At 46.1% G+C, this 18,383-nt stretch overlaps 2 protein-coding genes across 3 annotated transcripts; both read left to right on the forward strand.

Annotated features, from left to right (window-relative positions):
- The first annotated feature begins 8 nt into the window (after positions 1 to 8).
- Positions 9 to 3,795, forward strand: LOC106606784 (guanine nucleotide-binding protein G(I)/G(S)/G(O) subunit gamma-5). The gene is made up of 3 exons (XM_014203141.3): positions 9 to 218; positions 1,551 to 1,677; positions 2,001 to 3,795. Exons 1-2 carry the CDS (start codon positions 126 to 128, stop codon positions 1,674 to 1,676), a joined length of 219 nt encoding a protein of 72 aa, XP_014058616.1. The 5' UTR covers positions 9 to 125; the 3' UTR covers position 1,677; positions 2,001 to 3,795.
- Positions 3,796 to 4,486: 691 nt separating this feature from the next.
- Positions 4,487 to 17,734, forward strand: LOC106592975 (histone-arginine methyltransferase CARM1). Of its 2 annotated transcripts, none has more exons than XM_045720043.2 (16): positions 4,487 to 4,693; positions 7,138 to 7,263; positions 7,623 to 7,729; positions 7,887 to 7,991; positions 8,158 to 8,268; positions 9,931 to 10,108; positions 10,320 to 10,410; positions 10,613 to 10,694; positions 11,512 to 11,597; positions 12,255 to 12,344; positions 12,719 to 12,856; positions 14,530 to 14,619; positions 14,734 to 14,846; positions 15,291 to 15,368; positions 15,494 to 15,562; positions 15,944 to 17,734. In XM_045720043.2, the coding sequence occupies exons 1-16, from the start codon at positions 4,552 to 4,554 to the stop codon at positions 16,099 to 16,101; spliced, it is 1,764 nt and encodes a 587-aa protein (XP_045575999.1). In that variant the 5' UTR covers positions 4,487 to 4,551; the 3' UTR covers positions 16,102 to 17,734. The 2 variants fall into 2 exon arrangements, with proteins under 2 accessions (XP_045575999.1, XP_045576000.1); XM_045720044.2 differs by having other exon boundaries at positions 4,504 to 4,693; positions 7,141 to 7,263.
- The last annotated feature ends 649 nt before the right edge of the window (positions 17,735 to 18,383 follow it).

The raw sequence follows: 18,383 nt of genomic DNA on the forward strand, positions 1-18,383 counted from the left end.
CAAAAAAGGCGGTGCGTTTTTTCAGAGGGGGGAGCACTTGAGTAGCAGTGGCCTCATCAGAAAATCTCGTTCTTTCAAGTGATAGCCGGACACTTTCACTTGGCCGTTGGGCAGACCTCGCAGACATGTCGAATAACAGCGCAAACAGCAGCAACTTGGTTATCGCTCAGAAGGTGGTAAAACAACTTCGGCTAGAGGCGAGTGTTCGCAGGATCAAGGTAAAGAAATTACATTCAGAAAGACTGATCAAAAACTGTTCTGCATTGGGTGTGACTGGCTGACTTGTCAACATGGCCCTTTGGTAACTATTGAAAAGCTATATATTATGTAAAGTTTTACTATTTTATAGGAAGCATCGCGTTATTTTGTTACTTCCAGGCCATTTGTTACAAAATGCTGTTCCATTGGAACCATGCCATCTGTTTGCAGAATTGTAACTAACTGCAGCGCTGTCCAGTAGACTAAAGGAGTAGCCTGTAAATTGACGTGCTCAATCGAGCGCCGCCTTTCACCTGTCATGTTACCGAAAGAAAAACGTAAGATTATAATGCGGTTCTAGTTTTTCTGTATGCATATGTGTTATGGCAAGTCTAGGCTACTCCTCAGCTCTTCACTTAGTTTAACGCCGTTTTGAATTGATGTATTTATGATATATTTAGAAGTTAACGATTTGCTGTTAATTGTGCTCTAAGTTAATCATGTGAAATATTAAGATTTCCTGCTGTAGGCTGTGTTGTCCGGAGAAAGCAAACAGCTCGTAGGCTAGTTTCCGCGAATGGTGCAGCACAGTGGTGGCCTTTGTTGATTGTGGCTGTGACAGTAGTGCGATTGTTGGCCAAATTACTCCTTTTAGAGGAGAAAGCCAGATTAGTCCGCAGACCTTAAACCACCCTAGAGCACTCAAGCATGCTGTGCTTTGAAGGGCATATGAGAATGCATGAAAAAATATAGGCTGTCTTTTATCTATAGCCTATGAAATACGTTTATACCATATTATCAACTAACTAGATAAATAATAAACTCAATGCATAGCCCATTTGTGACTTGGTCCTAAAGTGCCATCTTGTGTTAATGGGGACAATGGTATTACAATGTTATGACAACTGTTATAGACTTCACCCATGAAACAGCCCTCTAGTAAAGTACCAGATCATTATGATATTCCTAGGTAGGGACTTTAGGAAAATAGCCGATCATTGCTCAGTTTCTCTCGCAGTGTGAGCTTGGAGCATATTACTGTAGGTTCATTAAACTGAGTATCAGTAGGAGTGTTGTGGCAGAGTGAAAGTGTTGGCCCCTCTATTTATTGATGAGTGGACCAGGTCTCTCTTGAAAAGCTGCGTTAAAGCAAGTAGAAGTTTAGTAGAGCAGGATGGAGCTCAATTTACTTGGAACTTCTTTATAGAAAACGCTGTCACTGTCAATGATGACTCATTCTCATGAATGCCCATGACACTGATATGTCATCTTTACAACAGTCTTATGTAGCCTTTATGACACAGAATTAAAGTATAATGGAACTGACAGTGTTTCTCTGTTTCCACTCTCAGGTGTCCCAGGCAGCAGCGGACCTGAAGACCTTCTGCCTGCAGAACGCCCATAAAGACCCTCTCCTCATGGGGGTGCCCTCCAGCGACAACCCCTTCAGACCCCCCAAGTCCTGCGCCCTCTTCTGAGGTGAGATGACAGTCTGATGTGGTAGAGTAGGCTTCAACTAACTCGCTCTCTATCTCTCTCTTCTCTCTCTTCTGTCTCTTTCTCTCACACACAGACGTGCATGGAAACACACACACACACACTCTCTCTCTCTGTCGCTTTCTGTCCAGCTTTCTTTCTCTACCTTCCTCTCTACCTGTTCCTCACTCTCCTTTTCTTTTTGTTTGCTGACCTTTGACCCTTCTGGCTTTGATTTTTACAAAGAGAACGTAACCAATAGCAGCCATATCTCATCTAACTGCTGTGCCAGTGATCTGATCGGACTCTATGCTTTCTCACTGCAGGCGATGGTGATGATGGAGGCTCGTAAAACACGTCTGAACATTCCCCAAGGATGCCTTTCTTCTCCAAGCCCCTTGGTGTCTCCTACACCCTTCCCCACCACGTCCAGTCACTGAAGACCTCAAGGCCAGAACACAATCACAAGCATTAACCCTATACTGAGTGAGTTTTTACATGTGTTCTGTTCTGGATTTCTACAGCTCAATAAGGATAACATTTGCAGTCTTTGTGTGTTGAGATCATTAGAATGAAAGCACTCCTCAAAGTATAAATATGGCAGTCTCAACCCCAACTCTCCCTGTAGTCTCTACCTTTTGTTACTTTTCTTTTACTCAAAGTGAAATTGAACTGTATTAGGTTTTACACATTGTTGTTGGTGAGTCTTTTAAAGTGGTTGACCCAGTGCCATTACATGAGTATATACTACCGTATCATTGTTGTGAAGCTATGTTCAACACACTACAAGATATTACACACGAGTTTGATCTCAGAGCTTGTTTTTCAAAATGGTGCTCAGTTGGTTGCAAACACAATGTAAGGTTCCACACAAACTCGCCTTAACACTTTCACTGTGATTTTTGTCAGGTGAAATTGTGAAGCATTTCGATAAGTGTAATTTATGATTCTCTGCTAAAAGTGTGGTGACTCCATGAGCGTCTCAAGAGATTTGAGTCTTTTGACAGAAATGTTGCACGCATTCTCATGTGTTACACTCGACTACACTGTTAAGATCCTCAGTTGACAGTTAAACCACTGTGATGCAAAATTTAATTCAAAAGAAAATGGTGTTACTATGTCTTGAAAAGAGTGACTCAGAGAGGATGTTAGAGGTTTCTTATGGGTGTTGGCATATAGAGATCTCAAACTCAGGTCATGCAAAATATCTGTTTCAATGCTGGTTTTGTGGTGTTGCTCAGTCAACATCAGAATAATGATATGAAGGATCATAACAAGAATATTAGGATTACTGTACTGACACTATAGATAAGTATAGTTGCTGTGTATCATCATTATAAATAAGCCTGATCTCAGGACACTCAGTGGAAAGAGACTGCTACTCCATTGGTGCATCTAAGTTAAAGTAAGGACACATTCTAAATGGCTTAAAGCCATTTTTAGGGTTCCCCACCCCTTTTACCCTTTACTCTTTGCGTACTGCTTCAAACTAATGTGCCTTAGTATGTGCCAAACTTCTGGTAATTTAAATGCCCCGATTTACACACGAGACCTGTTAAGGCCTAAATCTGCATTTACTTTCCCACTTGATTAATCAGAAACACTTAAAGAGGACCTGAAGGAGTTGAAAAACAACACCAGAGAATGAGTAATGTTTAGGAACCATACTGTGTTCTTATTACAACATGAAGTGTTGCTAAAAACTGGAGAATAGCCCTTCAACATGTTCCAATACTCAGAAACATGTCCTCTGACATGACCACTGATAGGCGAAAGGACTAGGCCTACATAGATTTTCAAAGTACTATTAGTCTTGCCTACCAAGTCCTTTCAAATCAGTGGCCATGCAGGAAAAGAGATGGAGGAGAGGGTCTGACTTTATAATGAAGTGAAAGAGATAACTTTTGAGAACTACAGTGTCCATAATGCATGGGGAAAGCAGAGCACCTAATTTTACAAATATTAGTCACTGAAATGCTCTGGTGGAAGGATTCATACATGTGGAAAACACTGTCATTCTCTTGTGTCGTAACGTTTTTTTTTTGGTGTGTATTTGTCTTAGAATGGTACCGTGACATGTATTGACTGAATCATTTAATAAATGTATTATTTCACCTTCAACATCTCCTTGAGTCTCATGTTTTATCAAGGAGTTTGTTAAGAGTGGCCCCCTTAAGCTGACTGGCCAGAACACACAAGAGAATCAGTGGTAGGCAACTCCTGTCCTGCAGGGACTTGAGTGTCTGCTGCTTTTCTTTTTCGCCTGGCACTTAATTAATCCACTGATGCCATACCTGGTTTATAAATCAGATGCTGATTTGGAGAGAACAAAAGCCAGCAGACATAAACTCAGGCCCCCGTGGGCCAGACTTGCTCATCCGTCACATAGAATGCTGCTCAAGCAATACCAGTGCATATTTGCCAATAGTCTGCCAGATAAACTGTATTTAGCCACTGCCCAAAGTTGTAGGTTTTGGTACTTGCTGCATGACATGTTACACAGCAGAACCAATATTATTCATCCAGATTTAACAGACCAGGATACGAAACGCAGCCTGGCTGACAGTCTGACATTTTTATTTAATTCAAACGATTATTCAATATCCCCTATTTCTCTCTTTGTCCAACTAACTATACTGTCTATGCTGAAACAGTGTACAGCAGTGACAATAGAAGTCAGTGCAAATGTAACAGTGTAGGTTCCGTCCCTCTCTTCGCTCCAACCTGACTAACTAGCCTACTGTATTTGCACTAAGCAGTTTGCCTCTCGGCCACAGAGTGGCGGTAAAGCTGCGTGTATCCCGTTTCCTGTCGTGACTGCACGTCCAACGCTGGATGTGAGCGCCACAGTGAGCTGTCTCTTCCCACAGATCGAAGATGGCGGTGTCGGTGTTTCCCGGCGTGCGGCTCCTCTCTATCGGAGACGCAAACGGAGAAATACAGCGTCACTCCGAGCAGCAGCCCCTACGACTGGAAGTTAAAGCCACACAGGACGCGGCCCTGATCAACCTCTCCAACAGTGAGTGGACTTGAGACAGCCCTTCCATACCCCGGTTCGGCCTGGGCTCCTGGTTAACTTACGTTACCCTGGCTAACTAGCCAGAGCTAAATGCTAAAAAGCTATCTAGCTAACCGATGCGAGTGCCTGGTCTTGCACGTGTGTGCGGGTGGGGTTTCCGCTTCAAAACCGACTGGTTCCACCTATAGAATCTAACGTAATTGAGACTGTTCTTTTCACTTATCGCTATTAGCTAGTTAGCTAACACAACTTCGTTAGCTAACGTTTCTTCTCCAGCACCACGACAGCGCACACTGTTGGTAGCTTAGCTAACTATAGGTGGTTAGCTTTAGCAAGCTTACTGCGCTCATTTCGTGGCTTGTGGACCACGTTTTTTATTACCTATCTATTTGTCTTGGAATATTCTTTAAAGTATTTATTTAATGCGAAGTAGTCTGTTTTAGCTCACACGAGACGTTTCCTGGACAGCAAGCTAAGTGTGACCAAGCACATTAGATACCGATCTACCCTTGTTTACTAATATCAACTTGCTAACAATTTAGCGCCAGATTGCCTTTCAATGATGCACTATCCTGCCCCGCAGCTGAGCACGCTAGCCAGTTCGCTACACATTGACGCAGATAGCCAAAGCTAATTGACATGTTAACATGCTCTTTCATTTTTCCCCCAATAAGCTATAAGCCATACTACGCAATGGTTTGCCCTTAATGCCACATAGTTCTAACAGTTAAAACCAACTGCGTCATATGAGCATTGCCCTCTTTATTATCTAGTTAGGTAGTTATGATAAAGCAAGATAGCATTTGACCCTTTGAGATGGGTATCTTAAAAGTGTGTTTTGTTCTGGAACGTCGTCGTCTTTGCGCACAGATCAGTGCAAACAAGCAAGCTAACCCCGGTGGCTCCAGTGTGCTACTTTATGGTTATCTAATCTACTGTAGATGCCTAGCTGAGTGAATAAATATCGATACACGAAATCGTTTAAAAAACAGGCTAAATATGAGTCCTTGTGTTTCGTTGAGCTAAACAAGGCTCGTATTAGTTATTCATCTTTGTTCTCCCCTGAACAATAGCCAGCTAGTCCCCCACCTCCCTTCTCCCCTATCGTTCTCTTGTGTGCTTGCGCTGAGCGCTTGCAGCTTTTGTTACACTGTGAGGCACAGATGGGATGTCCCTAGTTTTGATACAGTCAAGCTTGGGCTGTGGGGAAAGTGGAAATGTGTGTGTGTGTGGCAGGGTGTTTTTCAAGGTGTCCTATCAAAGTTGTATGATGTTTTTTATTTATTTTATTTCACCTTTATTTATGTGTGTGATTGCCTGGTCCGGTCCATAGGCCCAACAATCGTTTCCTCTTCCAACATTCCCATGATGACGGAAGATAAACGTTTCCACACCAGGCAGGAATGAACTCCCGATTGAATTGCTACATAGACCAGCACGACTGAGTCTAAAGTAATCTGACCAATTTTATGTTTTCCACTTGGAGAAATAACCTCAGTGTCTTGCCACACAATCATTTTATTTCTGCTTTATTATAGACACAAAAGCACCTCAATCAAAAACAGCACACTAGTAATGTCTGTCTATCCTGCTGGAATGGGTGTATTTACATCTTGTCCATGAGGGGCAATGCCTTGGCCCAGCAAAAATATCAGTTTTGTTCTTCACTTTGACAAGTGTCTATTATGACCTGACATTACCCTGTTAGAACATTGACATGGCTATCATCTGGTTGTTACATATCTGTAACATGTCTATAGTGAGAGTCCTTGTCCCCCATCTGTCATTGTCATTTCCCACAATGTTCAGCTGTAAGCCTTGTAGACAGGCCACGTCTAGTGGAGAGAGACTGTTGTAGCCTACATATTTTAAAGCATGCACTCTATCTCTCAGCCCTTGCATCGAACACACACTTGTTAAGCAACACACACACTCCCGCTCTCATATTTATCGCAGGTTAATCTAGTGTCAGTAGCTAGTTTGGTCTGTTAATAAAACATGCTGCATCTGGCTAATCTAAGTAACAGCGCTAGTCTTAATCCCATCACAACTGCTGGATTAAACCACTGATTATCTCACTGCCATGCGGGCACAGCACTAGACCTACCTTGCCCATATATTGCTTTCAAATATCCAGTCTTTAAAACTATGTGATCTTAATCATCCAGGCGTGTGTGTGAAATAGCTTCAACAGAAGAAATTACTCACTTTCCCTGGCTAAAGGAGGTTAAAAATAGCTCTTTGCTTGCTGCTATGGTTGAGATGCTTTAATGCTAATTGAGTCAATAAAGCGCTGTGTGTGATCGGGCCAGTGCTGTTAGCATGTTGTTCTTCATGTTGTGTGACCTACAGTAAGCCACGTACTCCTGTGCCACGCTTATTCCATGAATGACCTCTTGTAGGCGTGTTGCCGGCCCCTAACTAATGTATGACTCCCCCCACAGCAGAGGAGACATGCGTGTTCAAGTGTTCGGTCTCCCGGGACACAGAGTGCAGTCGCGTGGGGAAACAGTCATTCATCATCACGCTGGGCTGCAACAGCGTCCTGCTACAGTTCACCTCACCTGCAGGTAGCTAACCCCCGGCAACCACCGCCGCTCTTTCTCAGAGAATGCTGTCATTGTCTGTCTGTGTCTGTTTTTTCCGTCTGTCTTTGACTGCCTGCCAGTAGGCTATATCTGTCTCTGTCATTGACCCTCTGTCTCCTATGTGTCTGTGTCTTTGACTCCCTGTCCTAGTGCACATGTTCCTGTCCTCATAAAGAGATTCTTATTGTTTCTCATACTTGTCTTGCCTCTGTCATTCTTGTGAACTATTATATTTGGTTATTACTGTTCATTGGATTTCTCCCCATTATGACTGGCTTAAGACCGTTTATAACTTATGTCTGATTTGTCCTGCTTATAACCTATTATGACTATCTCCTCAGAGTTCTCATCGTTCTATAACCTCCTGAAGAACTGCCGCGGCCACAGTGGAGAGCAGTCGGTCTTCAGCGACAGGACAGAGGAATCATCCGCAGTACAGTACTTCCAGGTGCACACGCAGAATCTGCCATGCATTGCAATAATTAATTTATTCCAACCTTTATTAGCTCAGTGACTGTATTAAAACACCTCATGAAAAATAAGCTGTTCTGTCACTTTATTTTCCTCTCTCTCCCTTGTTCTCTCTCTCTCCTTCGCTCCTCCAGTTCTATGGCTACCTCTCCCAGCAGCAGAACATGATGCAGGACTACGTCAGGACAGGAACCTATCAGAGGGCCATCCTCCAGAACCACACTGACTTCAAGGACAAGGTCCTGATGCACTGTCCTGGGACTTAAATATAGCTTGTTCTGAATTGAGTCCTGCTGTATTTGAAACTAAACTGTTGTTTAATTGGTTTGGGCAGTAGACACTGCTGGATTTCATTGATGTCTTTATCTGGGAAGAATTAGAATCCATTCCCCTTTCTCTCTCTAGGTGGTGTTGGATGTGGGCTGTGGTTCAGGGATTCTGTCGTTCTTTGCTGCTCAGGCTGGGGCCAGGAAGGTCTACGCTGTGGAGGCCAGCACCATGGCCCAGCACGCAGAGGTAACAGACACACTAAACTATGTCGAAATTAAGTGACCTATATATTTTCAATTAACTGCACTTTTTCTGTCCCGCAAATTGATTTTGACAAACTAATCTGTGCAGGCCTCTGTTGAATTTCAAAAGCCCTGATGCTGAAAAGTTTGCCAACCCTGCTCTAACCCTATCCTCTTCTTGGCATGCTATGTAGCCATAAGTCTGGCAGATGTATCAGTCTCACTCTAATACACACACACTAATCCTCTGGTATCCCCTCCACTAGGTCCTGGTGAACACTAACCCTCTGGTGTTCCCTCCACTAGGTCCTGGTGAACACTAACCCTCTGGTGTCCCCTCCACTAGATCCTGGTGAACACTAACCCTCTGGTGTCCCCTCCACTAGGTCCTGGTGAACTCTAACCCTCTGGTGTCCCCTCCACTAGGTCTGGGTGAACTCTAACCCTCTGGTGTCCCCTTCACTAGGTCCTGGTGAACACTAACCCTCTGGTGTTCCCTCCACTAGGTCCGGGTGAACTCTAACCCTCTGGTGTCCCCTCCACTAGGTCCTGGTGAACACTAACCCTCTGGTGTCCACTCCACTAAGTCCGGGTGAACTCTAACCCTCTGGTGTCCCCTCCACTAGGTCCTGGTGAACACTAACCCTCTGGTGTCCCCTCCACTAGGTCCTGGTGAACACTAACCCTCTGGTGTTCCCTCCACTAGGTCCTGGTGAACACTAACCCTCTGGTGTCCCCTCCACTAGGTCCTGGTGAACACTAACCCTCTGGTGTCCCCTCCACTAGGTCCTGGTGAACACTAACCCTCTGGTGTCCCCTCCACTAGGTCCTGGTGAACACTAACCCTCTGGTGTCCCCTCCACTAGGTCCTGGTGAACACTAACCCTCTGGTGTCCCCTCAACTAAGTCCGGGTGAACTCTAACCCTCTGGTGTCCCCTCCACTCGGTCCTGGTGAACACTAACCCTCTGGTGTTCCCTCCACTCGGTCCTGGTGAACACTAACCCTCTGGTGTTCCCTCCAGTAGGTCCTGGTGAACTCTAATCCTCTGGTGTCCCCTCTACTAGGTCCTGGTGAACTCTAACCCTCTGGTGTCCACTCCACTAAGTCCGGGTGAACTCTAACCCTCTGGTGTCCCCTCAACTAAGTCCGGGTGAACACTAACCCTCTGGTGTTCCCTCCAGTAGGTCCTGGTGAACTCTAATCCTCTGGTGTCCCCTCCACTAGGTCCTGGTGAACTCTAATCCTCTGGTGTCCCTTCCACTAGGTCCTGGTGAACACTAACCCTCTGGTGTTCCCTCCAGTAGGTCCTGGTGAACTCTAATCCTCTGGTGTCCCCTCTACTAGGTCCTGGTGAACTCTAATCCTCTGGTGTCCCCTCTACTAGGTCCTGGTGAACTCTAATCCTCTGGTGTCCCCTCTACTAGGTCCTGGTGAACTCTAATCCTCTGGTGTCCCCTCCACTAGGTCCTGGTGAACACTAATCCTCTGGTGTCCCCTCTACTAGGTCCTGGTGAACTCTAATCCTCTGGTGTCCCCTCCACTAGGTCCTGGTGAACTCTAATCCTCTGGTGTCCCCTCCACTAGGTCCTGGTGAACACTAACCCTCTGGTGTCCCCTCTACTAGGTCCTGGTGAACTCTAATCCTCTGGTGTCCCCTCCACTAGGTCCTGGTGAACACAAACCGTCTGGGGGACCGTGTGGTGGTGATCCCTGGTAAAGTAGAGGAGGTTACGCTACCTGAGCAGGTGGACATCATCATCTCAGAGCCCATGGGCTACATGCTCTTCAACGAGAGGATGCTAGAGAGCTACCTCCACGCCAAGAAGTTCCTCAAGCCTAGCGGTGAGACAGAGGGAAGGTTGGAGGGAGAGCATAGAAAGGGGTAGAGTGGGAGGGAAGGAGAAAGGGAGAACATGTCTAAAGGTCTGATGATTATTTTGAATCCCAAGCAGTAAATAATATTAAAGTTTACATTTTAAAACTGAGAGACAGATTCATCATGACTAGCCACTGGTAATTGTACCATCATTAACTGACTTCATGTGTGTCGCAGGTAAAATGTTCCCCACCATCGGTGACGTGCACCTGGCCCCCTTCACAGACGAACAGCTCTACATGGAGCAGTTCACAAAGGCCAACTTCTGGTGAGTAGGAGGGGAGGGGAGGGAGGGGAGAAACAGGGAGAGTAGGAGGAAGGATGGGGTTGGAGGGACGGAGGGGGAAATGGCAAGAGAAGAAGCTCGGAGTGGAAGCAGTGAATGTACGGAGATATCAGTCACTTTTCATTGGGCTGCTGTAGTTGATGGGATTGAGTTGATAATGATTCTCTCTCACTCCCTCATTCAGGTACCAGCCTTCCTTCCATGGTGTGGACCTCTCAGCCCTGCGAGGCGCAGCGGTGGATGAGTACTTTCGCCAGCCCATTGTGGTACGTAGAATTCTCAATTGTATGTCAGCCTCTTGAACACCTATCTTCTGATATTGCCTGCACCTCCCACCATGTCGAATAAAGCGATACCCCCCCCCTGATTGGGGTGTGGGGGTGTTAACTAGCAAATGTATATGGGAGGGGTGTTTAAGGCCTGAAATAGTCAGGGGTTATGTGGGGACGAGCTGTTTGTGGAAAATTGGGTTGCATAGTATGGACTGGCCTGTGTGTTTGTTTATGTCTAAGGGTGGTACATGAGGTGTGTGTGTGTGTGTTTATGGGCAAACACTGATGCAGGATAGAAGATTGACTGTATGGGAGTGTGTGTTTGTGGTAGAAGATACCACCGTCACACTGTGTACATTATGACGGCTGGGATAAATAAGTTGGATGCGGTCTGAGTTTAGGATCCCAATGTTTTCGCCCAGTTCAGCTCCCCCAGTCTAACACCACAGAACCAACAGTGAGGTTTCAACAGTACTATCACTGCTCATAAGGGGTATTCATTGAATTAATCTCAACCCTTTTGTCACACACAGCGACATACCACACACACATCATTTTCTAGCGGTAGTCATCTGGGTAGGCCTCCTCCGTGTCTGTTACTCTGCTGGGAGAGCCAGGCCCGGCCGGAGTGCCTGGTTCTGGGTACAGCCTCTGTTCTAGATCATTAAATTAAGGCATAGACTGTCTCCGTACCCACTCTAGCCAATGCTGCCGTAAAACATTTCTACCTCACTGGGACTTACCTGGATACTCTTGCTTCCCTCTTCCCCGTCTCTCTCATTCCTCCTTTTTCTCTTCCTCCCCCTCTCAGGACACATTTGATATCCGTATCTTGATGGCCAAGTCTGTCAAATACACAGTGAACTTCCTGGAGGCCAAAGAGGAAGATTTGTACAGGTCTGTGTGCACCGTCTGTCTGTCTGTTATTCCCTCATATATGTATTATTGAATTGTTATTCATAGATTGAGTTGAGAATTGAGATGCGTAGATACATGTTACTCAATGTGGGGATGTCCTACTTCTCTAATATGGGGCTACTTCCGATTTTGAATTTCCTACATCAGCAAAAATACTACATAGTTCCTTCTAGTGTGTAAAAATAAACTTAAAGCAGCAATCAGCAGTAGAAACGATAACAAAGCGAATTCCCCACCCTTCTTTATGTAAAAAGCGGAGGGATGGGGCTGGAGAAATGTAACCACTCTCAAATTCATAGACTGAGCTATGGATGCAAGGACTGACCATCCATGATATCAAAATTATAGTTTTAACCATGTTTTGATGATATATATTGTTTACATTTACTTTGTCTACAAACAATGAAGTAAAACAAACGTATATTTTGGGTTCTGATGGGGTACGACAGTTGAACTAAGCTCATGAGGATTTTATAAGTTATATTCTTCATGACTCAATGGGTATATATCATTCATTTATTAGTCCAAAAAAATGGATGTAGCAACAGCTGATTGCCCCTTTAACGAGACTAACACTTATCCCACTCTTTTCTCTCTTTCCCTCTCTCTTCCCTTCTCTCTCGCTCTCTCTTTCAGGATAGAGATTCCCTTTAAGTTCCATATGATGCACTCAGGGCTGGTGCACGGCCTGGCCTTCTGGTTCGACGTAGCGTTCATGGGATCAATGTAAGTCGGCCTGAGCTGCCTTAACCAGGGCTGAAGTGTGTGTGGGGTCAGGAGTAAAATTTGATCACTTGATCCAGGACTCTTGACCCATATGGATGCTGACTGTAGCTACACCGTCAATTTCCTTTTTCTTTCATCACTTGTTTTTTTTCTTCTTTTTTTCTCACAGACATTGTAATAAACACAAAGACAGAAAGCGGGTGCAACTTAAAAGCAATACAATATTGTACAATACATTCACTATAGAAACATTTCACAATAAGTTGTAAATGGCTGTTCCTACTGAATATCTGACCATGCTTGTACTGTAGTAGGATGACGCTGATTGAACCTTAAAGTATCCTGACCTCTAACCCCCCTCCCTCTCTCTGCAGGGTGACAGTGTGGCTCTCTACAGCCCCCACAGAGCCCCTGACCCACTGGTACCAGGTCCGTTGTCTGCTCCAGTCACCCCTCTTCACCAAGGCAGGAGACACACTCTCCGGCACAGCACTGCTCATCGCCAACAAGAGGTGAGGGACTGTAGAGGGATCTACTGGGGGTCTGTTGGGGATGGGAGGGTTTGGTGTTAGTGTGTTGTCATTCACCTCTAGGCCCAGGCTTGTGTTATATTATGACACTTCCAAAAGTGTTGGGACAGCGACAATTATTTGTAAAAAATTGCCTCATACAATGACTATGGGGATAAAGTACAGACTGTCAGCTTTAATTTGAGGGTATTTTCATCCATATCGGGTCAACCATTTAGAAATTGTTTCCAATTATTTTGTGTCTAATTGAAATTAATGGTAAATAATGAATTGTCATTTGCAATGCAAATAATGAATTGTCATTTGCAATGCAAATAGTCTAGGTAGCCATTTGATTAGCTGTTCAGGAGTCTTATGGCTTGGGGTTAGAAGCTGTTTAGAAGCCTCTTGGACCTTGACTTGGCACTCCGATACCGCTTGCCGTGCAGTAGCAGAGAGAACAGTCTGACTTGGGTGGCTGGAGTCTTTGACAATTTTTAGGGCCTTCCTCTGACACCGCCTGGTATAGAGATCCAGGATGGCAGGAAGCTTGGCACCAGTGATGTACTGGGCCGTACGCACTACCCTCTGTAGTGCCTTGCGGTCAGAGGCCAAGCAGTTGCCATACCAGGCAGTGATGCAACCCATCAGGATGCTCTCGATGGTGCAGCTGGCAGCTTGTAGAACCTTTTGAGGATCTGAGGACCCATGACAAATCTTTTCAGCCTCCTGAAGGGGAATAGGTTTTGTCATGCCCTCTTCACGACTGCTTTGGTGTGCTTGGACCATGTTAGTTTATGGTGATGTAGATGCCAAGGAACTTGAAGCTCTCAACCTGCTCCACTACAGCCCCGTCGATGAGAATGGGGGCGTGCTCAGTCCTCTTTTTCCTGTAGTCCACAATCATCTCCTTTGTCTTGATCACATTGAGGGAGAGGTTGTTGTCCTTGCACCGCACGGTCAGGTCTCTGACCTCCTTATAGGCTGTCTCAACGTTGTCGGTGATCAGGCCTTCCGCTGTTGTCATCGGCAAACTTAATGATGGTGTTGGAGTCGTGCATGGCCGTGCAGTCATGAGGGGACTGAGCACGCACCCCTGAGGGGCCCCCATGTTGAGGATCAGCGTGGCGGATGTGTTGTTACCTGCCCTTACCACCTGGGGGCGGCCCGTAAAGAAGTCCAGGATCCAGTTGCAGAGAGTGGTGTTTAGTCCCAGGGTCCTGAGCTTAGTGATGAGCTTTGAGGGTACTTTGGTGTTGAACGCTGAGCTGTAGTCAATGAATAGCATTCTCACATAGGTGTTCCTTTTGTCCAGGTGGGAATGGGCAGTGTGGAGTGCAATAGAGATTGCATCATCTGTGGATCTTTTGGTGCAGTATGCCAAAGGTGCTTCAACAAAGTACTTACTAAAGGATTTGAATACTTATGTCATATTTCAGTTTTTTAAAATACTGTACAAGTTCTACAAACTCTATGTAACAAAATGTGGAAAACGTCAAGGGGTCTGAATACCTTCCGAAAGCACTGTATAACATTCTCACATAGGTGAGAATGTGTATATGTGTGTTACAGATGTGTGCTTGCTGAATCTGTGCTTTTCTGTCTGTCTGTTAATCTATCCACCTCCCTTCTCACCTCCTCCCATACCAATCCCCGGCTCTCTTCCCTCCTCACAGACAAAGCTACGACATCAGTATTGTCGCCCAGGTGGACCAGACAGGCTCCAAGTCCAGCAACCTCCTGGACTTGAAGAACCCTTTTTTCAGGTGAGTTGGTCTGTTCCGCTGCCCTCGGCCTGTGCCATTCAGGATAACGAGGGGGGGGAAGGGGAGCTCCCTCTCATGGCGTGTATGTTGTTGTGTATGTGTGTGTTTTTGTAGGTACACAGGCAGCACCCCCACCCCCCCTCCTGGGTCGCACTACACCTCCCCCTCTGAGACCATGTGGAACACTGGGGGGGCCTACAGCATGAGCCAGGGCATGGCTGTGTCAGGTAAATACACACACATAGAGGACATCGATAGAGGACACACACACAGAGGACATACCCACACACACTGCACGGGGCAGAATGCACACACACACACACACTGCATGAGGCAGAACAATGCTGTGTCAGGTAAACACACAGACAATACACACACAATCTGACCCATGATAGCATCATCAGGCGAAAGGCATCCATACAACATCATGACCAAATGTCTTACTAAACTGTAGGGATATTACTGAATAGATCAGGCTAACAGAGCAGCTGATAGGCGGGGGATGCATGCTCTCTCTGAGGGGAAAACGGTGTGTGAGAGAGAAAGGATGCTTATGCTTCTCCTGTGCTTTTCTCCCATTTCGCTCCCTTTCTCTCCCCATCTCTCTCGTTCTCTCTCCTCCCCATCTCACTCTCTTCCCCGTCTCATCCTTTCATCTCTCTCTCTCTCAGGGATGCCTACAGCCTATGACCTCAGTACGGTCATGGGCAGCGGCTCGACGGTGTCCCACAACAACCTCATCCCCCTCGGTAGGATACTACGGACTGATGGACTGACTGACTGACAGACAAGCACAGACAGTGTGACTGTGTGTTTGCACGTTTGTGTGTGCGTTAATACACAGTCTCACTATTTCCTCTGTTCCCGCCCTCAGTGAACACAGGGATAGTGAATCACACCCACTCCAGGATGGGCTCCATCATGAGCACCGGAATCGTCCAGGGTACGTCTCTTTATACACTATACAAGGGTTTCCCAAACTCTGTCCTGGAGCCCCCCGGGTGCACGTTTTTGCCCTTGCACTACACAGCTGATTTAAAGAATGAACTCATCATCAAGCTTTGATTATTTGAATCAGCCGTGTAGTGCTAGGGCAAAAACCAAAACGTGCACCCGGGGCGCTCCAGGACAGAGTTTGGGAAACCCTGCACTAAACTACATCAAGTCAAGTTTCCTAAACGCCTTTCATTTGTGTAAATGGAGGGGATGGATTCTGAAGTATGTGACATAGTTGGCCCACAACCAATCAAGGGAAGGTGATAACACTCTTTCCCTCTCTCTCCCATTTTCTCCCCCTCACTCTTTCCCCCCCCCATCTCTCCAGGAGCTTCTACTGGCCAATCAGGTCCTAGCAGCAGCAGCAGCTCTAACCAGCAGCAGCAGCATTATCCCGTCACCAACCAGTTCACCATGGGGGGACCCGCCATCTCCATGGCCTCTCCCATGGCCATCCCCAGCAACACCATGCATTATGGGAGTTAAGACCTCATCACCCTTCACCTCCGAACCCCTGCATGACCTCTACTAGCCCCTCCCCCCGACCAACCACAGCCAGAACCAGAATACCAAAACCAGTGCTGTCGTGTTGTCCCTTCAGCACCTTTCTTTCTCCTTTACTGTCCATCTCTCTATCACTGGAGTTATTCTCTCATATCCGTCCCTCCCCGCCGCTCTCTCCGTTTTGAGAGCTGTTCCCCGTCTCCCTCCCTCCCTCTCGTCATCGTGCAGCAGCTGCTATGATATCACCAGTCCAGCCAGAGGGTGGCAGCACCTCTACGTTCAACTGACAGACTGATCAGCACAAAGAATTGGCAGTTTTTCTGAATGGAGAGCTGAACTGAACTTTGTTTGACTGGACCTTTTTATGCTTTACAGACACATGTACACCTACACACACACATTGAACACAGAGACTTTTGTTGCAAAGAATAACTAATTGCACGACTGTACAGCAGGTATCATCTCCTTTATCCGGGTTCCCTCCCTCCCTCTCCTCCCTTTTGGACATTCCACCTCCCCTCGTACCAGTGTGATGCCCCACCCTTCCCCCTCCTCCACCAAACACACACCCAACCCCATCCACTACAGCCAGTCGCTATCCCCCCTCCCCTTATCGCTGGATTGGATGTCCCCCACTACAGATCTGCACTGAAAGGACGGGGCTTTCCTGTACAGTAGAACACTATGAACACCCCTCACTGACGCCATTTTGTTTTCATATCGAGGCACTTCTCCACCTGCCTGTAGAGCCTCTCTCCTTAAACGGCCCCATTCCAGAGAGATAGTTAGCTCCCCCCAAGGTGTTCGTCTTTAGCCCAATAGACCTAGGCTATCTCAAGACACCTTATTCCATATACAGTGCTCTACTTTTGACTAGAGCCACATGAAGTGCACTGTATAGGGACTAGGGTGTCATTTGAGACGTAGCCTAGATGTCAGTGTGTAGGAGAACCCTGTAGAACGTGATCTTGACGAACACCAACTCTGGAACTCTGTTAGAACCTCACCTCCGATTGACTTGAGGTGTGTTGTCCAAAGCCAATGAGCTTCGAGGACACAGCAGCAGACCTGGCCCCCCACTCCCCTTCATAGCCAATCAGGATTGCAGTGAGCCGATGGTATTGGTGGAAGCAGGATGAACCCACAGAAAGACAGACTGGACCAAGGACACTGATGTCGGCCGTTGGAGCAGCTGTATCCTAGTTTACATCCTTCCCCGGATTCCTTTCCTTCATTTTGAGACTGCCGTTCAGACTGAGGTGGGGGAGTTTGGGATAGAGGGAATCACCTTTTTCCCCTCGTCACTACCTATGATATCCAGACTCTAACATATCTAAACCTCTCCTCCCTCCTTTCCCGGGCAAGTCGATTGCCCAACCTTCAGACAAAGACTTAATGGACATGTATGCATTGCTTCCAGTCACAATTTGTGGACTGAGTTTAATTACATTTATTTGATTTAGCAAGTTTTATGAAGAGAAAATGTCTTGCTAGTTTGTAGGGTTAACTTTTCAGTTGTCTTTATTTGTTTTATTTCTTTCACAGAAAAGCAACAAACAAAAAACAAGTATAAAAGGAGTAAATTAAATGTTGGTGGTGAAGTCCCCAAAAAAACCTTTGGATCAGGTCTTACAATTAACTTGAGATATTACAGTTAGAATTTTAACACCAATGTTGTGATAGTTGCAGCTTAGCATTCAAACACTTCCCTGGGACCTCAATTGATGGAAAGTGCATCAGGAAGACTATTGTGCCGTCTCCTGTTCATTGTTTTTATTGCTCGAGGTAAGAAATTGCCACAGATCTAGGATCAGATTTTATAACGTCACCTTGAGGATAAGTCAAATCTTGTGCCTTACTATGAGCCCACGTGGTCAGCAGACATTGACGTACCCAATGAATATAGCTGTATGTCCTCCAAGCGCACACACAAAGCAACTACCTCTGGAGTGCTCGGCTGTCCCATAAATGTCAGGGATCATTGCTGGGCTAGCACCTGAGGCTTCAGGACAAACAAGAATCCATGTTTTCTACGTACAGTAAGCAGAGCACTGACAACTTGAGGGCTGGAATCAATGCTGTATACCTGGGATCTCTCGACTTCCTCATGAAATCAAGATGGTGGATATTTTGCAGCCCTCCATCCCCTAGTTGTGCAGGCCTTTGTCCCAGCCCGGTACCTACCAACTAATTAAACTAATCTTAATTGAATCAAATGTGGTGGTGCTGGAACAAAAGCCTGCCAGGACCGGAGTTCAAGACCC

This window comes from Salmo salar, chromosome 06, assembly GCF_965601325.2.
Source record: "Salmo salar chromosome 06, fSalSal1, whole genome shotgun sequence".
NCBI lineage: Eukaryota > Metazoa > Chordata > Actinopteri > Salmoniformes > Salmonidae > Salmo > Salmo salar.

Coding starts and splice junctions, on each gene's coding strand:
- LOC106606784 (XM_014203141.3), top strand. CDS start 126: ATGTCGAATAACAGCGCAAACAGCAGCAACTTGGTTATCGCTCAGAAG. Junction 219..1,550: donor CGAGTGTTCGCAGGATCAAG/GTAAAGAAATTA, acceptor TTCCACTCTCAG/GTGTCCCAGGCAGCAGCGGA.
- LOC106592975 (XM_045720043.2), top strand. CDS start 4,552: ATGGCGGTGTCGGTGTTTCCCGGCGTGCGGCTCCTCTCTATCGGAGAC. Junction 8,269..9,930: donor CCATGGCCCAGCACGCAGAG/GTAACAGACACA, acceptor CCCCTCCACTAG/GTCCTGGTGAACACAAACCG. Junction 11,598..12,254: donor AAAGAGGAAGATTTGTACAG/GTCTGTGTGCAC, acceptor TCTCTCTTTCAG/GATAGAGATTCCCTTTAAGT.